This window comes from Pempheris klunzingeri, chromosome 3 (genome assembly GCF_042242105.1).
Source record: "Pempheris klunzingeri isolate RE-2024b chromosome 3, fPemKlu1.hap1, whole genome shotgun sequence".
In the NCBI taxonomy this organism is placed as follows: domain Eukaryota; kingdom Metazoa; phylum Chordata; class Actinopteri; order Acropomatiformes; family Pempheridae; genus Pempheris; species Pempheris klunzingeri.
In genome coordinates this window covers 24,688,006-24,704,928 of record NC_092014.1, presented here as the reverse complement: position 1 = coordinate 24,704,928, position 16,923 = coordinate 24,688,006, and the positions used below count along the sequence as shown (strand labels likewise).

General features: G+C 38.4%; 1 protein-coding gene across 1 annotated transcript; it reads right to left on the bottom strand.

Moving 5' to 3' along the window:
- Positions 1-1,035: 1,035 nt before the first annotated feature.
- Positions 1,036-6,493, bottom strand: LOC139222638 (uncharacterized). Its single transcript, XM_070854471.1, has 6 exons — positions 6,373-6,493; positions 3,697-4,098; positions 2,836-2,967; positions 2,172-2,222; positions 1,940-2,005; positions 1,036-1,826 (listed from the first exon to the last, which is right to left on the bottom strand). The coding sequence occupies exons 1-6, from the start codon at positions 6,491-6,493 to the stop codon at positions 1,756-1,758; spliced, it is 843 nt and encodes a 280-aa protein (XP_070710572.1). The 3' UTR covers positions 1,036-1,755.
- Between the last annotated feature and the right edge of the window lie 10,430 nt (positions 6,494-16,923).

Sequence of the window (16,923 nt, the reverse complement as noted above, 5' to 3'; positions counted from 1 at the left end):
TGAACCCCCCCAACACCCAGATTTTTTCTTTGGTGACCACCAAAGTGGCAGCACTTTTGGTCTCCCAGTACCTGCCTGCTGCTTCAGGCAACCGCTGAACCCACCAAGTCCAAAAGGCCCCCTTCACAGCTGGTGTCCTGATTGAATACTGCATTATCTTAGACAGCCCAAAGAACCTTCATTGCACCTACAGTGGTATAAAGTTAGTGTTATACCAGCTGATGTTGATGCCATAAATTACAAATTCAAAACAATCCTCATTTAATTTGAGCTAACAAAGACACAACAACTAGTAAATCTGAAATTTAGTTTGAATTCATCCCTAGAGAATACATGTAGGCAGTGACCACCAGCACTGACAGACGGCTGATGTGCAGACACAGTGAACACAGTGCAGCCAAACAAGCCAGAATGTGCTCACAGTGTCATCAGAATGATGTGAGTATCATTTTTCTACACTGCCATTAAAGGATTTTCCACCGGTGTAACCAAATCAGCTGCTCAGATGCAGCTTTCCCTAAAGTTTTGTTAAAATCCTTTCAGTTATTACTAATGTCCTGGGATGACGAACAAATGAATGAGCAGTCAACCTCAACCCTAACTTCACCACGCAGGAGACAAAAAGAGAAAATGGGAGGAAGAAAAGAAAAGAACCAGACAAAAGAGAAGACAACAAGGAACAGAAAGAGAGAGGGAGATTGGAGGAGAGGGGGAAGATATACAGCTTACAACAGAAATAACACAAACAGGAACTTGGTGTCAACGGCAGAGGAAACCACATCTCTGCACTTAGTAACCACCTTCGTCTCTCACTCCCTCCTCCTCCTCTTCCTCTCTGTCTTTCTGTCTTCTCCAAACTCTACAACATTTTCCATTCACCTAATTCAAAGGCAACAAATGAGGTCAAACGCAACTCAGATCATTTTTACCAAATATAAAAACTTCCAACGACCAACAAGGGAAACAAAGCTCAAAATTTTACAATGTCAATGAATGAGGTCTTTTTGAATCATTATTCTCAGAAAGAATTTTATCAATATTTTTTTTTATTTTAAAGGAGCATTCCAAACCATTGGGATTTAGTCTTGATGTTAGGGGATCATATTGTGAGTTTCTCAGTTTGTCACTGTTTGTCCAGTACAGAGGTACTGTTGGTCCTAAATGTATTTAGCCTTGCTAGTTGTTAGCTAAAAGCTAGCTAGAGCTGATTTACATGATACAGCTGGTTAGCAAACAAACCAGCCAATATATCCGAGACTCCACTGGACAGAGCTCAAATCTGGCAACGCTACTCAGGACTTTTTGAGATGCTGGGTTCAGTAACTGTACCCAGCAGCTGTCACTGGAAGTAAAACCAGGATGTATGAGCACAATGTACAAAAGAGTATTATAAGGTTATTCTTGAAATATTTTAACATCTCAGTGTCGCTTCAGTCAGGTTGATATAACTTATTCCAGTGTAATTTTCCAGTTTCAGCAGCTAAATTGAGTTTAGATATGAATCTATACATCGATGGTTATAAATACTGAGTGCTGGTTATTGCAGAATTTTCAGTATACAATGGTAAATCAAAAGATGAATTATCTCTTTTACATCTTGATAAACCAGGGCAATAGTCCTGCACAAAGATTCAATACAGAAAAAGTCACATGTATTCAACTATGTATATATTCAACCAACATAAAGACGATGATGATGATGATGATGAAGATGAAGATGATGATGATGGAGGAGGAAGAAGAAGAAGAGGCATATCAGAAGTTGAAGCCACTGTTCCTGTTGGATGAAGGCTCTCTGCTGTCACTGACTGCTAGTCGCTCCAGAGCTGATTTGACAACACACAGAAAGAGCAGCCAGATTTAAACCAAAGGGAAGACTGCTGGAGGAGCAGTAAGCTAACAATATGACTTTCTGTGTGTGTGTGTGTGTGTGTGTTACCAGGGTAGGACAGCCTCTTCTCGCCATCATTGCTTTTAACTGCACTTTTCCCTCGATGGTAAGATACTAAGATAGAGACATACACACATGAGAGTCGAGCATTAAATATTCTATATTGTTCTTATTATATAAATGAATTAATGAATGAATGAATGAATGAATTAATAAATAAATAAATAAAAAATGTTGATAATAGTTCAACTTAACCAGTGTGTGTGTGTGTGTTACTCACCGCTGTGACTCTGTGTCGGTCCGATCCAGCGATTCTGCCGTCTGTCTGATACTGAAAGCCAAAAACATACCAACTAAAACACTGAACATGTATGTAAACACTGTAAGATATAATAAGATAATAATAATATAGAACTTGATAGCCAGCCTGATTTGTAGTCATTAGCACTGAACTCCAGGGGGCTCTGTTTTTGCGAGACATTGTGAGACCTTAAGTATTTTCTACTTTTGTTAATAAACTCATTGGTTTAAAAGGTCATTTGTCTCTTTTTTTTATATTTATCTTTCTAATGATCAAACAGTCAAGAAACAGGGGACATGATCAGAAAGTCCCTTGATCAGATCAAATCTGATCATACCACACCCACACAGTCCTGATGAAGATTTATAGTAAGAGTTCAAATCTTTGTAAAATACAACAGTTCTTGGACATAATCTTTAATCTGATGTCTTAATCTGAAAATATCGGAGTTTTCAGGTCAGTAAGTACTGACTGCATAAAGCTTGTGTGCAACGTGTCTGTTGTGTGCGTGTGTGTGTTTGGAGGCAGATGTGTGAGCATCTTAAAATGCACGAGTGTGTGTTTTCGTGAGTCAGTGCAAGCAGACTGTGTATGGATATGTAGAGATTTATAAGTGTGTGCGTGTGTGTGTGTGTGTACTCACGTCTCTTCTGCAGGGCACTGACGGTGGGTCTGGTGAAGCGGATCAGTAACAGGACCAGAAGCACACAGCAGAGCAAAGCTGTCACAACTTTGTAGGCCTGCAGCTGACCTTGTAGATCTGGGAGGACCTCAACTAAACACACACACACACACACACACACACACACACACACACACACACACACACACACACACACACTTGTATATGGATGTTGTTCTGGTAACACTGAATTTCGCCTATACAAAAGAGAAGCATTCTTTGTTTTCTGTCCACACTGCCTGGTTTTAGCTGTTAAAGTCTGTTCTGAGAGCAGAAAGGCCACGACTTCATCAAGACGTGATGAAAGTTTCTTGTTGTGTGGGGAATCTTCTCTGTGCCAATCCAAAAGTAGAGTACTGTTCCAACAGTTGGAACTATTAGAGACTGAATCGCCTTCATTGCTTCTCCTACAAGAGCCACATTTTCCAATATTCATCACAATTCACTTGAAAACTTTGGTCTACAGATAAAGACATTATATATAAAAACTTGTATTTACCTCATGTTCAGACAGTGACAAAAAAAGATTGTTTTGGTATTGGTTCTAAAACTCAAACTGGCAACACACTAAAATGTCCCAACAATAGACCACTGTTAGAGATCGATAGTTTGAAGGCAGATTAACAGTAGTGTTGCAACTATAAAATTAATAAAATCAGGGCCTGTGTGTTCAGATTATATATCTCCTGTTGTTATACACTGCATCATGTTAGCCTCTTTTAGGCTGCTGACTATAAAATGTGAAACCACAAGAGGGCATGAAATTGTGTCTCTTACACGTACACCCACAGTCAAACAGCAGCACACAGACAGTCGACCAACCTGTGCATCGGACCGTCAGTGTCTCACAGTCGTTTTTTGGTCTACTCTCTGTGATGGAGTAACCGTCCCGTCGGCCTGTGCCTTTGCTCCAGCGTGGTGTGTCTTTACAGCCTTTCTGGTTCTCACACACGTTTCTCAAAAGACTCTGGACGGTTGCCTTACTGTCGTGACAGACAGGGAAGGAGGAACCGGAGGGATCATAGAGGGTCAGGTTAACGTTTCCTTCACATTTGGTTTTCCATCTGATTGTGAGGAGACCCAGGACAACTGCAGAGCTGCTGGTGGAGGTGACAGTGGTTGCCGGAGCAGCACTAGAGCAGACGCAGTCTCCGCTTGTGATGTTGGTCTTAGAGGGGAAGGTAGTCTCTATGTCGACTGGCTCAGGTGTTGAACGCTGTGATTCTGGGAGACAGACATCAGTTAGTGGAGAACAAAGAACTCAAAACACTCAAAAGAACTCAAAAGATCCAACAACTCTAAGAGGGGGATCCCTCTTTTGTTGTCCACATTCATGTAAAACATCTACTGGTTGCACAAACCTGCTGGGTTCTTCTCTAGACACCAGCACAAATGAAATATTGCGAGTGAAGCTGCTGATATTCAGGAGCAGGTTTGAGTTTGATCTTGTCACACAGCCTTCAGTTTGACACTGTGCTCACAGTAATTATGCTTTACAAAAAATAACACATGAGTCATGTGCAGGGATATTTTTGCCCTGTGTTTCACATTGCAGGCAACATACAAGCAAGACTAGCTAGTGACGTGGTGTAGGATGCTGGGGGTGTGTGCAGCCTGAAAGGAGACCTGCTGAAAAAAGTCCCCCACCTCCTCTGAATTTCCAGGAAAAAATAATTAGAGGTCCAAGCAGCTGTAGACCTGTTGTTTTTGTACATTATGCTTCCTTCATATTTTTTTTTTTTTGTCTTTTTACTTTTGTAACAATGAAGTTTTGATGTTTTTGCAATTTCTTGAAAATTACCTGACTTAGAGCCAAAATTCTTGCACCAGCTTTAATAGCTCAAGTCACCTGCATCCTTGCTCCACTGGTCTTCTCCTCCAAAAAAAGAAATTTGGCAACTTTTTCTTAATTTTCTCAAAATCATACTTTTGAGAGATCGCTAGAAACTGTTAAAGTGATCATCCTGAAACTGGATCCTCTACGGACTTTGATCTAAAGCGATCATGGTCATTTTTCCATACATCAATCCATTTTGAAATTGTACATTTTTAAATTTGTCTTTCAAGTTCAACTGTAAAAGAGCACTTGCTCATAAAACTGGCCAAAGTGATTGTAACCAAACTTGCTGCAAGTGTTTAAATGCTACGTCCAGTCTTGAGATATTTTGAGTGGGCGCCACAAATGCAAAAAGTTTATTTTACAAAAATTCGATCTAGCCTCATGATTCAGTAGATGCATACCATTTGGTAATAATTGATTAAAGTGGACTCATTACGACAAATCTTAATCTGGAGCCAATTCACATTGCAAACTGTCACATTACAAAATCAAAATAAATCACAGATACATTTTTAAGAGCTTGATCTCTATCTTTGGATACTAGATATGAAATGATTAACCCTTGTATGGTGTTCAGGTCTGTGGGACCAGTTTTCATTTTTTTATCAAAAGCAAAATGATATGATTAATTATTTTTTCAAATGTTTGGCTCATATTGATGAGTCTGAGTTTGAAAAAATTATTAATCGTACAATTTTTCTTTTGATAAAGAACATGAAAACGGATGAAATCGGGTCCACAAACCCGAACACCATACCATAAGGGTTAAAATGGTGTTCAGTTGGGTCAAACAGTGAGTCTGCTTCATCTCATTTTTAAACACATTTCATCCACTTGACAATAGATCCAAAACCAGCAGAATGATGTGTGATTTTTTTTCAAATCATTGTTGTAAAGATTCTCCAGTTTCCGCATATGCAATGTTTTCTGCACATATGAAGGATCAAATCCTCAGGTGGCCGGGGCCATCCGAGAGGAACTGTAAGTCGTGTGATTTTAATTCCTGAAGTTCGCGCCACTGGTTTTCTGCTCTAAAAACGTCAGCTTATCAAAATCCTTTTTGGACGTCTTGTCAGAAAACACTATCATATCACATATCATAGCTCTGCTGTAAGGACTCAGCCTGAGTGCACTCTACCAGCTGAGCTACCTGGGCGCCCCACAATATGAGTACTTTTAATATTAATTCAAACACAAAGGCATAAAAAAGAATAGAGTCTAAAAGTAAATAGTAAATGGATTGACTGCACAAAGCGCTTTACACCACATTCACATTCATACTACTCAGTAGTGGGTGTTAATCATTCACACACACAGTCACACACCAAGCACACTCAGTCCCACTGTCCTGCTGCCCCAAATACTAACTAGAGCACCAAATGTTGATTAATCCGCCACTGGAAATAATTCCCAACAAATGCACTCTTTCCTCCTGTTTGAGTAATTACAATGAACTATATATTTCTCCATGAGTGAGATGTTTTTAAAGATTTACATCTTGAGTAGGAACCTTTTGGCTTGGAGCTGGCAACAGAGTTCTACTTCAAACCCTGTGATAGTCTAGTCGATCACAGTTATATTATATACATATATATATATATGTAGTCCTGTAGCGTCTCACACAGCTTTGCATGCCATCTTTAAAACAAACAACAAACTTCGGCTTAGTACACGCCGACGCAAGACGGAAGCCCCGAGCCGAGTCTCCCTCTGCCTGGTCTCCAGTACATCCCGGGCCACCGTCTCCCTTCCACATTCGTCCCTTTCTTCGTTATCCATTCATCTGTCTTAAACGTACAATATTTTGAATATTCAGAACATCATTAAATTCAAATGAGATTATGTTGTGGCGTGCTCCTTGCCAGTGAAATGTCTGTAATAATGTGTGCGTGTGTGTGTGTGTGTGTGTGTGTGTGTGTGTGTGCATGTACTAAGTGATGCCACAGAGAGCCGAATTGTGTAAACAACAAAACAGCCGATAATTGGATGATAAGCTGACTCTCAAAATGAACAATAACACTTTTCCAAAGCCAAGGTGCCAGTACAGCCAAATCATCCCCTCGGTTTGGTACCAGAACTTGGGAATAGCTACAAGACCCATAATACTAGCAGACATAAGAGGCACAGTGAGCCATGTACAGTCTGCTATCAAAGCAATGAGATTTTGAAGCTGAGCCACGGCTCGTGTGTTAACAGATTAATAAGGCATTACAAGAGTTCAGCTCCGCAGTACGTTCAGCTATAACTGTTGTCTACGGTGAAAGGACATGCTTGTTGTCTCTGTACTGAAGGAACTGAAGGAGTCACTGGAAAACAAGACTATAGGATTAACAGATAGGAACCGCACACAAACATTCCACAATTACCCACAGTTTGATCTACTGCTTAGAATATCATGACAATAGGACAGAGACAACATAATTAATACTAATTTTTCTACTGCAGCTAATTAAGAATCAGGATGAGAAGAACAAAAGAAGAAAACACATTCAGTGTACTCGTATTGAATCAAATCAAGATAAGATCCATACATTGTTGATCAGTTTTAAATACGTAATAATGATTCAGCTGTAAAATGCCTTGCTGATCCCATCAGCTAAAACATTTCATGATCATTTTTCAGCATCACAAATGAAACGCGACACGACTCAGTTTTAAAATGTCACTTTTTGATGCTCCTAACACCACAAACGTGTTTTGATTCAGCTCCGCCGTTTGGGGTGGTGACACAAGTTTCAGCGGCATGAAATTTCAAAGCCTCTGCAAACAGAAGTGAAACTGTCTACATGGCTGGATACTATGGGGAAATGTGAAAATAGGTTTTTTTTTGGGGGGGGGCGGGTATGCCAACATTAAAGTTCTAATTGATTTCATTCCAGCACAAAGTTCAGTTTCAGTTTTTTGTGTGTAATAAATTAAAAAAAATACGTTCTGAGAACATAGAATATGTAAATAAATACAATTCAGCAATACTACTCAGAAATGTGTTCTGTAATCTAGTGAGATTTACTGGTATAAGAGAGCACAAAGACCTTTTATTTAATAAAATATTAACTGCTGTTTACTCAAGTGAAACCTGATTAGCCTGATATAAGAAATTAAACTTCAGAATTTCAAGTTGAAGACGCTTCTCTGTTTTCAGTGCAGTTCAGTGTCGAGTTAATACCTTACAACACAATTGGACAAAAAAGTGTAATCTAAAATCTTTACATAACTAGAAGAGTGTAACCAGTGCTGGTAGAAGTACGGTGATACTTTACTTCAGTGAAAGTATTGCATCAATATTGCAGCAATAAAAATCTTCCATTATAGTAAATATCCCGCATTCAAAATCTCCACTTGGAATTTTAGATTTGTACGCTAGTATGATGTGTCAGCTCTCAAAGTATCTTTGTACTTATTATAATTATTTTATGCATTATATTTCATTGACTCTTTACATGTTTTATATGTAAAATCTGAATCTGCAAAGTAACTGTAACAATAAATTTTGTGATATATATATATATATATATATATATATATATATATATATATATATATATATTACCTGAAAATTGTACTTAAGCACTGTACTTGAGTAAATGTGGCCACAGGATCAAATATCTAAGGTTTGCTTTTCAACATTAACTTTATTTAATTTTTTTAGTGGGATATTTCACATTTATTCGGTCAATTTTCAGTTTGGAGTTGGCCCATAGATGTCCATACTGTACCTTATGTACATACTGTATGTATATGTGTGTGACAGTACTCATATATATTTATACACATAGACACACACACACACATGCGCGCACACACACACACACGCATGTATGCTTTTTTCTTTTTTTTAAAGACATGATCCCACACCAGCTTCCCATTTATTAAAAAAATATTATAGCTATAGCTCCATAATGAGACACACATCACCTTGTTGTCAAGGCTTTTAATGTGGTAATTTACCTCAATGATTTTAGCAGACATAATGTGTGATTTGCGACATTCCTGAGGTGGATTTTAACGGAGACAAAGTCCCTACATGTAATTGTGAATTACACAAAAATAAAATGTGCATGGCACTGTTCTATTCAGGTGTCCCAGTAAGTCATGACAGTGTCACAGTGTACCGTGACCCTGAAACTGAATTCAGCAATCCTGACCACCCACTTCACCCACTACTGGATAGACAGCGGAGCAGCTTCTAAAACAGGCTGGTTCAGTTCCGCTGTCACAAAGGACAGATACAGAAAATCTTTTCTGCCAACTGCCATAACACTTTTTAACAAGTCTACTCTGGCTGGCAGAGAGCTCTCAGCACCCTCTGCTATTTAACAAATATGTATTTCTGTTCTTTAACGTGCACTATAGTTTTTATTTAATTTTATTTTATTTAACTCGCACTTTGGTTTTAATCTTTTTTATCAATTTATCTGCTTATTTATTGTTGTATTCATTGAGGTGGTCACTTTTACTCGCTTTTGCTCTTTTGCTGCTGTAGCACCAGAATTTCCCCTCGGGGATCAATAAAGTATTTCTATCTATATCTATCTATCTATTATTTACACCTGTGATTTTCCCACTGTCACACGTCAACATGTCTGGAGTGAGAAAGACCTGCTCTGGAAGCAAGTGGCTTTATTCTAAAAGCACGTCCAACTAGATATTGAATCACCACATATAAAGTCATCTTCTTTCCTTTGTTATATAGTATTTGCAGAGTGGAATCCTTATACGTATATTGCAGGACCTAAGTGGTTATAATACTTTTTCATCACTTCTCCCAAAACAATGAGCTTAAGTCTATGTCAGACATTTTTCTCCAATCGCATTTGTGTCTTGCTGGCATGTCCCATATGTGTGTGATGTTTGATTCTTGACTCTTTGGGTTTACTGTGTAGAGGCCTGTCCTGTGATCTGGAGTTAGCTATCGGCAGCATCAGACGTGTGTTCCAACAAACACCACTGTAACAAAGTTAAAACTGTTTCGAAATGTCACACAGTAATCTGGATATCTCTTATTGCAATGCTTCGTGTAATTTACGGAGAAAAATCAAGACTCAATATTTTGTAGGAAGTCTTTTACAATGTGTTGTGTTGACTCGCTGTATCCTCACTTTGTCAGTTGAGTTCGCACTCAGCTGACAGACAGTATCATTAATCATTACAATATCATTAATGATTCTGTTCAATATTGACCGATCTTAGTTTTTTGATTTAATTAACAATCATGATGCCATCACAACTACCAAGGGTCCTCAGTGGGTATTCAGACAGAAAACAGTCGTGTGTGTTTTAGGTAACGCTGAGACCATGACATGCAGTCCAGGAAGGACAGTTTGAGTACTCTAGCTGAACCGTGAGTTTAAAGAATCCCAAACACTGCACAGAAGTTCCTAATGCTGTGGACAGGATTTTACATCTCAATCAATCAATCAATCAATCAATCTGTGAAAAGTTTTCACGGTGACAGCTGTTTCATCCTCCCAGCATGGAGTTACTGTGTTAATGTTGCTCAAGTTATTCAGCTGGATCGTATTAGATGCAGTGCCTTGTGGGATGACTTAGTATTGTGTTGCAGAAAAAGTAAACCGTCAATTGCGTTGATGGACAGAATTGCATTTCTTTTTTTTTTTGCTGGAGCTTCTGCATCGTGACCCCCGCCATGCCAACTAGGTGATCTCATTGAATTGAATGAGGGACCTGCAGTTTTCCACATAAAGCTAATGATGGTCTGAGCATGTGTCTGACCAGGCGTTATTCTTCTGCTGATTAGAAAGAATGAAAGTACATGCATGATTGCATGCAGATTTTTTATTTGATTTGATTTTTTGATTTTTTTGTGCTTGCACACAAATTAGTAACTCATCGCTTGTGTTTTGCCTACTTAGTCATATGAGTGAGCCGCCATACACAAATCTATGGCACTGGTACAAGAACGCCTAAATGAAACGCAGCCACGATTATCGTCATCGCTCTCCCCTGTCGTTTGACAGGCCCAAATGTGTGCTGTGAGGATCTCTGGCTTTGGTAGAAAGGTGAACACGGTTAAGCTGCAGATTGAACCTCTGACTGACTGAGGTGAAAGTAAATTCAACACCAAAGAGACCGGAGGTTGTGACAACATGAAAAGTGCATGATGTCGTTTGAAATCATCAAGCACTGGAGGATGCTATGCTACCGTTATTAGCATCAACCAGTGTACGCTAGCATTTAAAGCAAAAACAACCAGATATTTTCCAGCGTGACTTATAATCAGATATGCCACAGTAATTTATAAATCATTGTAAGCAGTTTAAACGGTGATCAGCTGACTTTACCTCCCTGAATTGTTTCTAAATCTACTATTTTCAAGAATTTAGCAGGGTGGGATGAAACCCGTAATAATATTTACATGTAGCCCGACTCTTCAGGTGATTTTACAACCAAACAGGACACTTCTCATACACTATAAGTGTATGAGAAAATTGGGAAAACATTTTACTTCATAATCAACATGAAAGAGAGTTCCAGTTAGCAGACCTCAAGCTAGTGTAGACACCCACAACTGGCTATTCATTAGGAATAAGCTGGCAGCCAGACACCTCATATGTGTCTCATTTGCTGTGTATTGGATGTATCCTATATATATTTTACATTTTGCTTACTTATTGGTATTGTCTGCAAGCTTTGTTTTTGTGGCAGTCACTTTCATGGTAATCATTTTTCATGTCCCAGTATCTCAGTGGGCTAACATCATGCCAAGCAAGTTTATATGACCGCCGCTTCTCCTCAGAAATAATGTGCACTTACCAGCAGTCATGAATAAAAGAGCTGAGAGGGTCACAACGGTCCTGAGATCCATCACAGTAGCAATGAACAACAAGTGGAAGAAGAAGAAGAAGACAGTCAGACAGAGAGAGACAGAAGGAGAGCAGATGACACAAGTGAGATAGACGCCAACAACAGAAAAAATGATGAGAAAGGAAACAGTGCAGAGGTGTAAAAATTCTCTCTCTCTCTATCTCTCTCTCTCTCTCTCTCCAAACCGTGAATCACTTCATCCTGCTGTTGCCGCTGCTGCTTGTGCAAAAGTGCAGATTTCCTCCCTTCAAAGCGAGCTGGGTGAAGAGCGGCAGAGAGGGGAGGGGAAAATAAGAAATGATGATAAGAAGGGAGGAAGGAGGAAGAGGTAGGAGGAAGAGGTGAAGGGAAGAGTTTTGTGTCTCTAGACCAAATTCACTTTTTTCTGCATGTTTGTGAGTCACAAGCGTCTGCTAAGTGACAGAGTACACAAGTACATGAATGACAGGGAAGGCAGAGGGATGGAAAGCTACATGCATGAAGAACTCAAAGCTGTGTGCTACTGTACTAAAGTAGTGCTGTAAATGCAGATCAGACAATATCAAAATCCTTATCAAATAAATGTTGCTCACTTACTACGATAGTTAACGTTTTAAGTAGTTAAGGCAATGTTTCAAATGAAGAAGTGCCACCTGACTGCTTTTTGCAGTAGGAATCATTTTGGATTTTTGATTTTGATAAAAAAAACAAAACAAATTAAAGTGAATTATATGGTCATGGTTGGTGTTTAAATCTTATAAACTGGGTTTCAAAAGATCATTTAATGAGGTCCCAAATGCATTTCAAATAAGCAATGTAATGCTATAAAATGAACCAAACGCCATTTCAGTGGTTCGGTTTTTAGGTTTTAGGTAAATTTAAAGTGAGTCCATGTAACCCTCAGGATAAAGGAACAATGTAAATGTTCAAATGTAGAGAAGGACAACTGGACTCAGTTATGCAGCAGTGTCTATGTAAAGTTTTAGCATTAGCTAACATCACAGCTTATGAATCCAACTTTTCAACTGTGTTATTTCTCATCAGAATTTGCAGTCTGACTTTAAGGTTCAACAGAGTCTGGCAGAATAATGCGTCTAAAATGAGGAAAACATTACAATACTCAGTATAAACAGCATATATATATATATATATATATATATATATATATATGTATATAAACAATTTCATATGTAGTATTGTATACATGTAATAGTGTGTATAATACTATTTTGTCAGTCATTGTCATTTTTTATGTATTAACGTTTCCTGATTTCAGCCTCTCAAATGTTTGCTCTTTGAATGATTTTAATACTTTTCAGTGTCTTTTTATAATCTTACGGTTTGGACTGTTAATTGGACAAAACAAGCATTGTGAAGGCAACGCTTTTGGCTCTGGATAATTATGACGGCATTTCCCCCGTTTTTTTTTCAGAATTTTCACAAACCAAACAATGAATCTATTAGTAGAAAAAATAATCAGCAGCCTAATCCTTGATGAAAGTAACCATTAACTGCAGTTAAGTTAAAAAAAAGCTGTACCTCAACAAACTCCAACAGTAACAGCCAGCTTTTACACTAATGCACGAGTCATAATAATCATATGTTTGTCAATAATCAATGCCAATAATCAATAATAATAATAGAACATATAATCGTATAACTGCTACAGGGGACGCTTTTCTGTACTTTTAACACTTTATCTATATTTCTGTGATTATGTTTACATACTTACAACGCTTCAATGCTTTTACTTGTATTATTACAGCATGGACTGTATAAAACAGGGTATTAATACTTCTACTGTAGGAAAGGATCTGAAAACATCCACCTTGCACTGCTGTCAGGCAGCATGGAATAGAGCGATTTGAATGACCTTCCAGCTCCTTCTTCATATGAATCAGAAATTCACACTGAGAGAAATCTTCGAACACGAGACATAACATGTTTCAGATGGAAATACTCGTGAAAAGCTTACCTCACACACGTGGTACCAAAGGTAGTGTTTTATTGTATTAATTTATTTCGGGGGGTTGAACATTTACTGTGGAAGCTTCATGGAATTAATCTAGTCTGAAATTGTGTCACACTTGAAAAAAATGTTTTCAGGAATTGTATTGCTTTGGTTTTTATTGACTTTAAATTTGTGACCTTATCATATATTATAAATATAATATTTCCATGTTTGATATAACACATTGTTGTTGTTATATTATTCGAAACTACTTATGTTCCACATAAACAAAACCTCAATGAATGTATTACATAGTCATGTGATTAATGAATTCATCCAATTTTATCTCATGAATTAGGAATATATCAATTACAATACTTTTTTTAAAGAGTAAAACACCACACGCCACCTGACAAAGCTGGAAAAGCTGAAGAATCTGACCTTATGTAATATGCAGGTGAATATGTTAGTAGCGTAGAGTAGTGGTCTCCACGCTACTGGTGTGCTTGAAAAACAAAGCTGAAATCTGAGAATTAGAAGCTCTACATCCACTTTCTGTAAGCAAAACTACGCACTGGAGAGAGGAGAGACCACGGGGAGGCCTGTAGACCACTGGAACTACGACTGCTTGGCTTTCTCTGACATGCTGTAGTTAATAAACCAAACATCAGTCATCAATAATCAGCTCCAAAACTAGTCAACTAATGAATTTTACCACATCTAGTAGATTTTGATGGCATGAACATCTGAACATTCAGAAACTGCTGCTGTGTCCTTTAGTGCTCACTTAATTCATTTGAGTGCACTCAGATGTGATCAGAGTGAAAAGCTCTGCAGTGTAGATTTCAAACGATGTAAACTGATGCTAACGTACCATGATGCAATGCTTCGTGCCTGACAAGTTTCCAAAGCGTACTACTCCGTGTGTAGAACCGTGTTTATGTGGGAAGAGTGAATGATCTCTGTTCATCACGTCCTGCTTCTGCTACGTATGAAATATTTTTCTCCTCCTGACTCAAGTCAGCACTCCGCTCCTTCACATCACCTCCATCGTTCTCATTTTGACTCATCCTCCGCCGCTCGGTTACGGAGCCGTAGAGATGATAAAAGCCCCGTAGACTTTCACCTCCTCCTCTCTGCACTGCCACTCATCACACAGCTCGCCCTCTCTTCTCAGGAGTCACATTATTTGAATTGACATGACTTTGTTACCATCTGAAATGAAGATTTAATGTCAAACTGCTTATATATATATATATTTATGTACACAAGACTCAAATGCTGACTGACAAATGTTCTGTTGATCATTTATGACTGTGTCTCTCACACCACAACATCCCCAAGCCGAGATGACCTCACGTGAAAACACACATTACCTAAAAAAAGAGGCTCTTCTCAAAAAGTGACATGAAGCAAAGTAGTCGCAATAAAAAATAAAATCATTCTACAAAAAAAAGGTGGGGGCGTGAAAAAAAATTCTTTGATTCTTTGATTGAACTGTTCACAGCTCAGACTGACGCATGACTCCTGCGATGAACATTTCACTTAAAGGGAAGTACAACATGTAAGGGAGTCACTGCTCTAGACCCTTTACATTGAAATGTTCTAGAGGTGACTCTAATTCCAGTATGTAGTCTTGTATTTAACACTGGGTCTGATGGAACCGTCTCTGAAAAGCTCCGTACACATCAGTGTTGCGTTTGTGGAAGTCTTCTTATTTTACAGTTTTAGCCCAATTGCAGCTTTTTCATTTTGTAATTTTATTCTGTAAATGTTGCTGTTTTTGTTTTAGTCATTGCTGTTGAATTTTACATGTAGCACTTTGATCTTACTGCTTTAAAAGTGCTAATATGGTAACAAAAATAACATCAATAATAATAATAATATGTTTAGAGCTTAAACGATTAGGAGATTAATCAGTTAGAAAATGAATCATGAATTATGATGCTTGGCCTTTGGACTCCATTTGAAGACATTACCTTTGTGGGAGTGGAAGAAATTGTGATGTTATTTTTTTTTTAAAACTATTTCTGACCAAATAAATTGATGAATAAAGAAAATACTGCACATTAGTTACCAATGAAAATAATTATTAGCTTCAGCGGTAAAATAGTTGAACTGTGAACGATTATGAAATGTCTGAAAACTACTTTTAACAGGGAACATTTAATTCATGCCTTTATCCACAAAAAGGAAAGGACCCAAACAATGAAATTATGAAAAACAAAACTCAGCAGACATCCACAGGTCAACAAAGACTGTTTTACAGCTACAGATTGAAAAAAGGACACATCATCTCAACTCTAGCGTGTTGAATGGTTGTGAATTTGACTTGGACTTCCTGATTAAATGATTTTAAAGTGTGCAGAAACCACATCCTGCCAGTGGAAGCTAAAGGGGACAAGAACAGTAGAGGAGGGCCGGCGGTTGGCTGTGGTGTGCTGAGCTTTCACCAGCGGCTTCAGGGCGAGGACAGAAAATGCGACGGGGAGGACGGTGCACGCTGAGTTGTTGCGCACTCGTGCAAAGAATCATGCTGCCCTAGGGTCTGCTTGTTCTCTCAGCTCCCCATGCAGGTACAGAAACATTGGTACTCAACATGGTTTATCCACAGACCTCGCTGTCAACATTTCTAAATAGACTATTCCTATGAAAAAAATAGTTCCACTGAAAACCTCAGCAAATAGACCAGAACTATCAGTGTGGCTGGAGGGAGGTCAGATAATAAGTTGATATATATATTATTATATATTATCATATTATCTATATTATTGCAGTGACCCTTCAACAAGGTGAATCACAGACAGTTGCTTCATTGCACAGGTTTGCCACTTCTGAATCTGACATTCACTAAGATCAAAATCATTTCGGTGCATCAGCCTTAAATTCTCTCGGGACTCTATCTCTTTAGGATTTGGGGGGTTATTTGAATGTCAGTATCAGAGATGACAGGAAATGAGGGAGAGAGAGAGAGAGATACAACACAGGTCCTCGGATGGACTCAAACTGGGTACGTTACTGCTGGTCGCCCCATTGGCTTTATTTCTAATCAAATCTATACCTGTATTTGTAACCAGATATAACTAAGGATGAAGCTGAATGGATTTACATACAGAACACTGGAAATAGACAAGAGACAATAGTTTAAGCTGGTTGTGTAATGAAAGAATCAAACACATGATTTATTAACCCTTTTTCTGGAAATTCAGGGGCTTTAGAAACCCGGAAATTTATACTCTCATATTTCTAGAGAAAGGACAGAGGACAAAACATCAGCGTCCTGAAATATGACGAGTCTTCAGGTTAGACACTGCAGCTCTTGGTGTTGGATTCTGACCATCCATCCATTGTCTATAGCGATTGTCCTTAACCCTAGAACACTAACCTAACAGTTAGTAACACCATCACTAACGTCGGGTATATTTTACCCGATAAAAACATACTTCTCATCAAA

Bases quoted from the DNA above. Each gene is read 5' to 3' on its own strand.
- LOC139222638 (XM_070854471.1), bottom strand. From the start codon at position 6,493: ATGGATAACGAAGAAAGGGACGAATGTGGAAGGGAGACGGTGGCCCGG. The intron at 2,006-2,171 runs GTGAGTAACACA...TCTCTATCTTAG, and splicing joins ACCGACACAGAGTCACAGCG to TATCTTACCATCGAGGGAAA. The intron at 1,827-1,939 runs GTAACACACACA...TTGTCAAATCAG, and splicing joins GAAGAGGCTGTCCTACCCTG to CTCTGGAGCGACTAGCAGTC.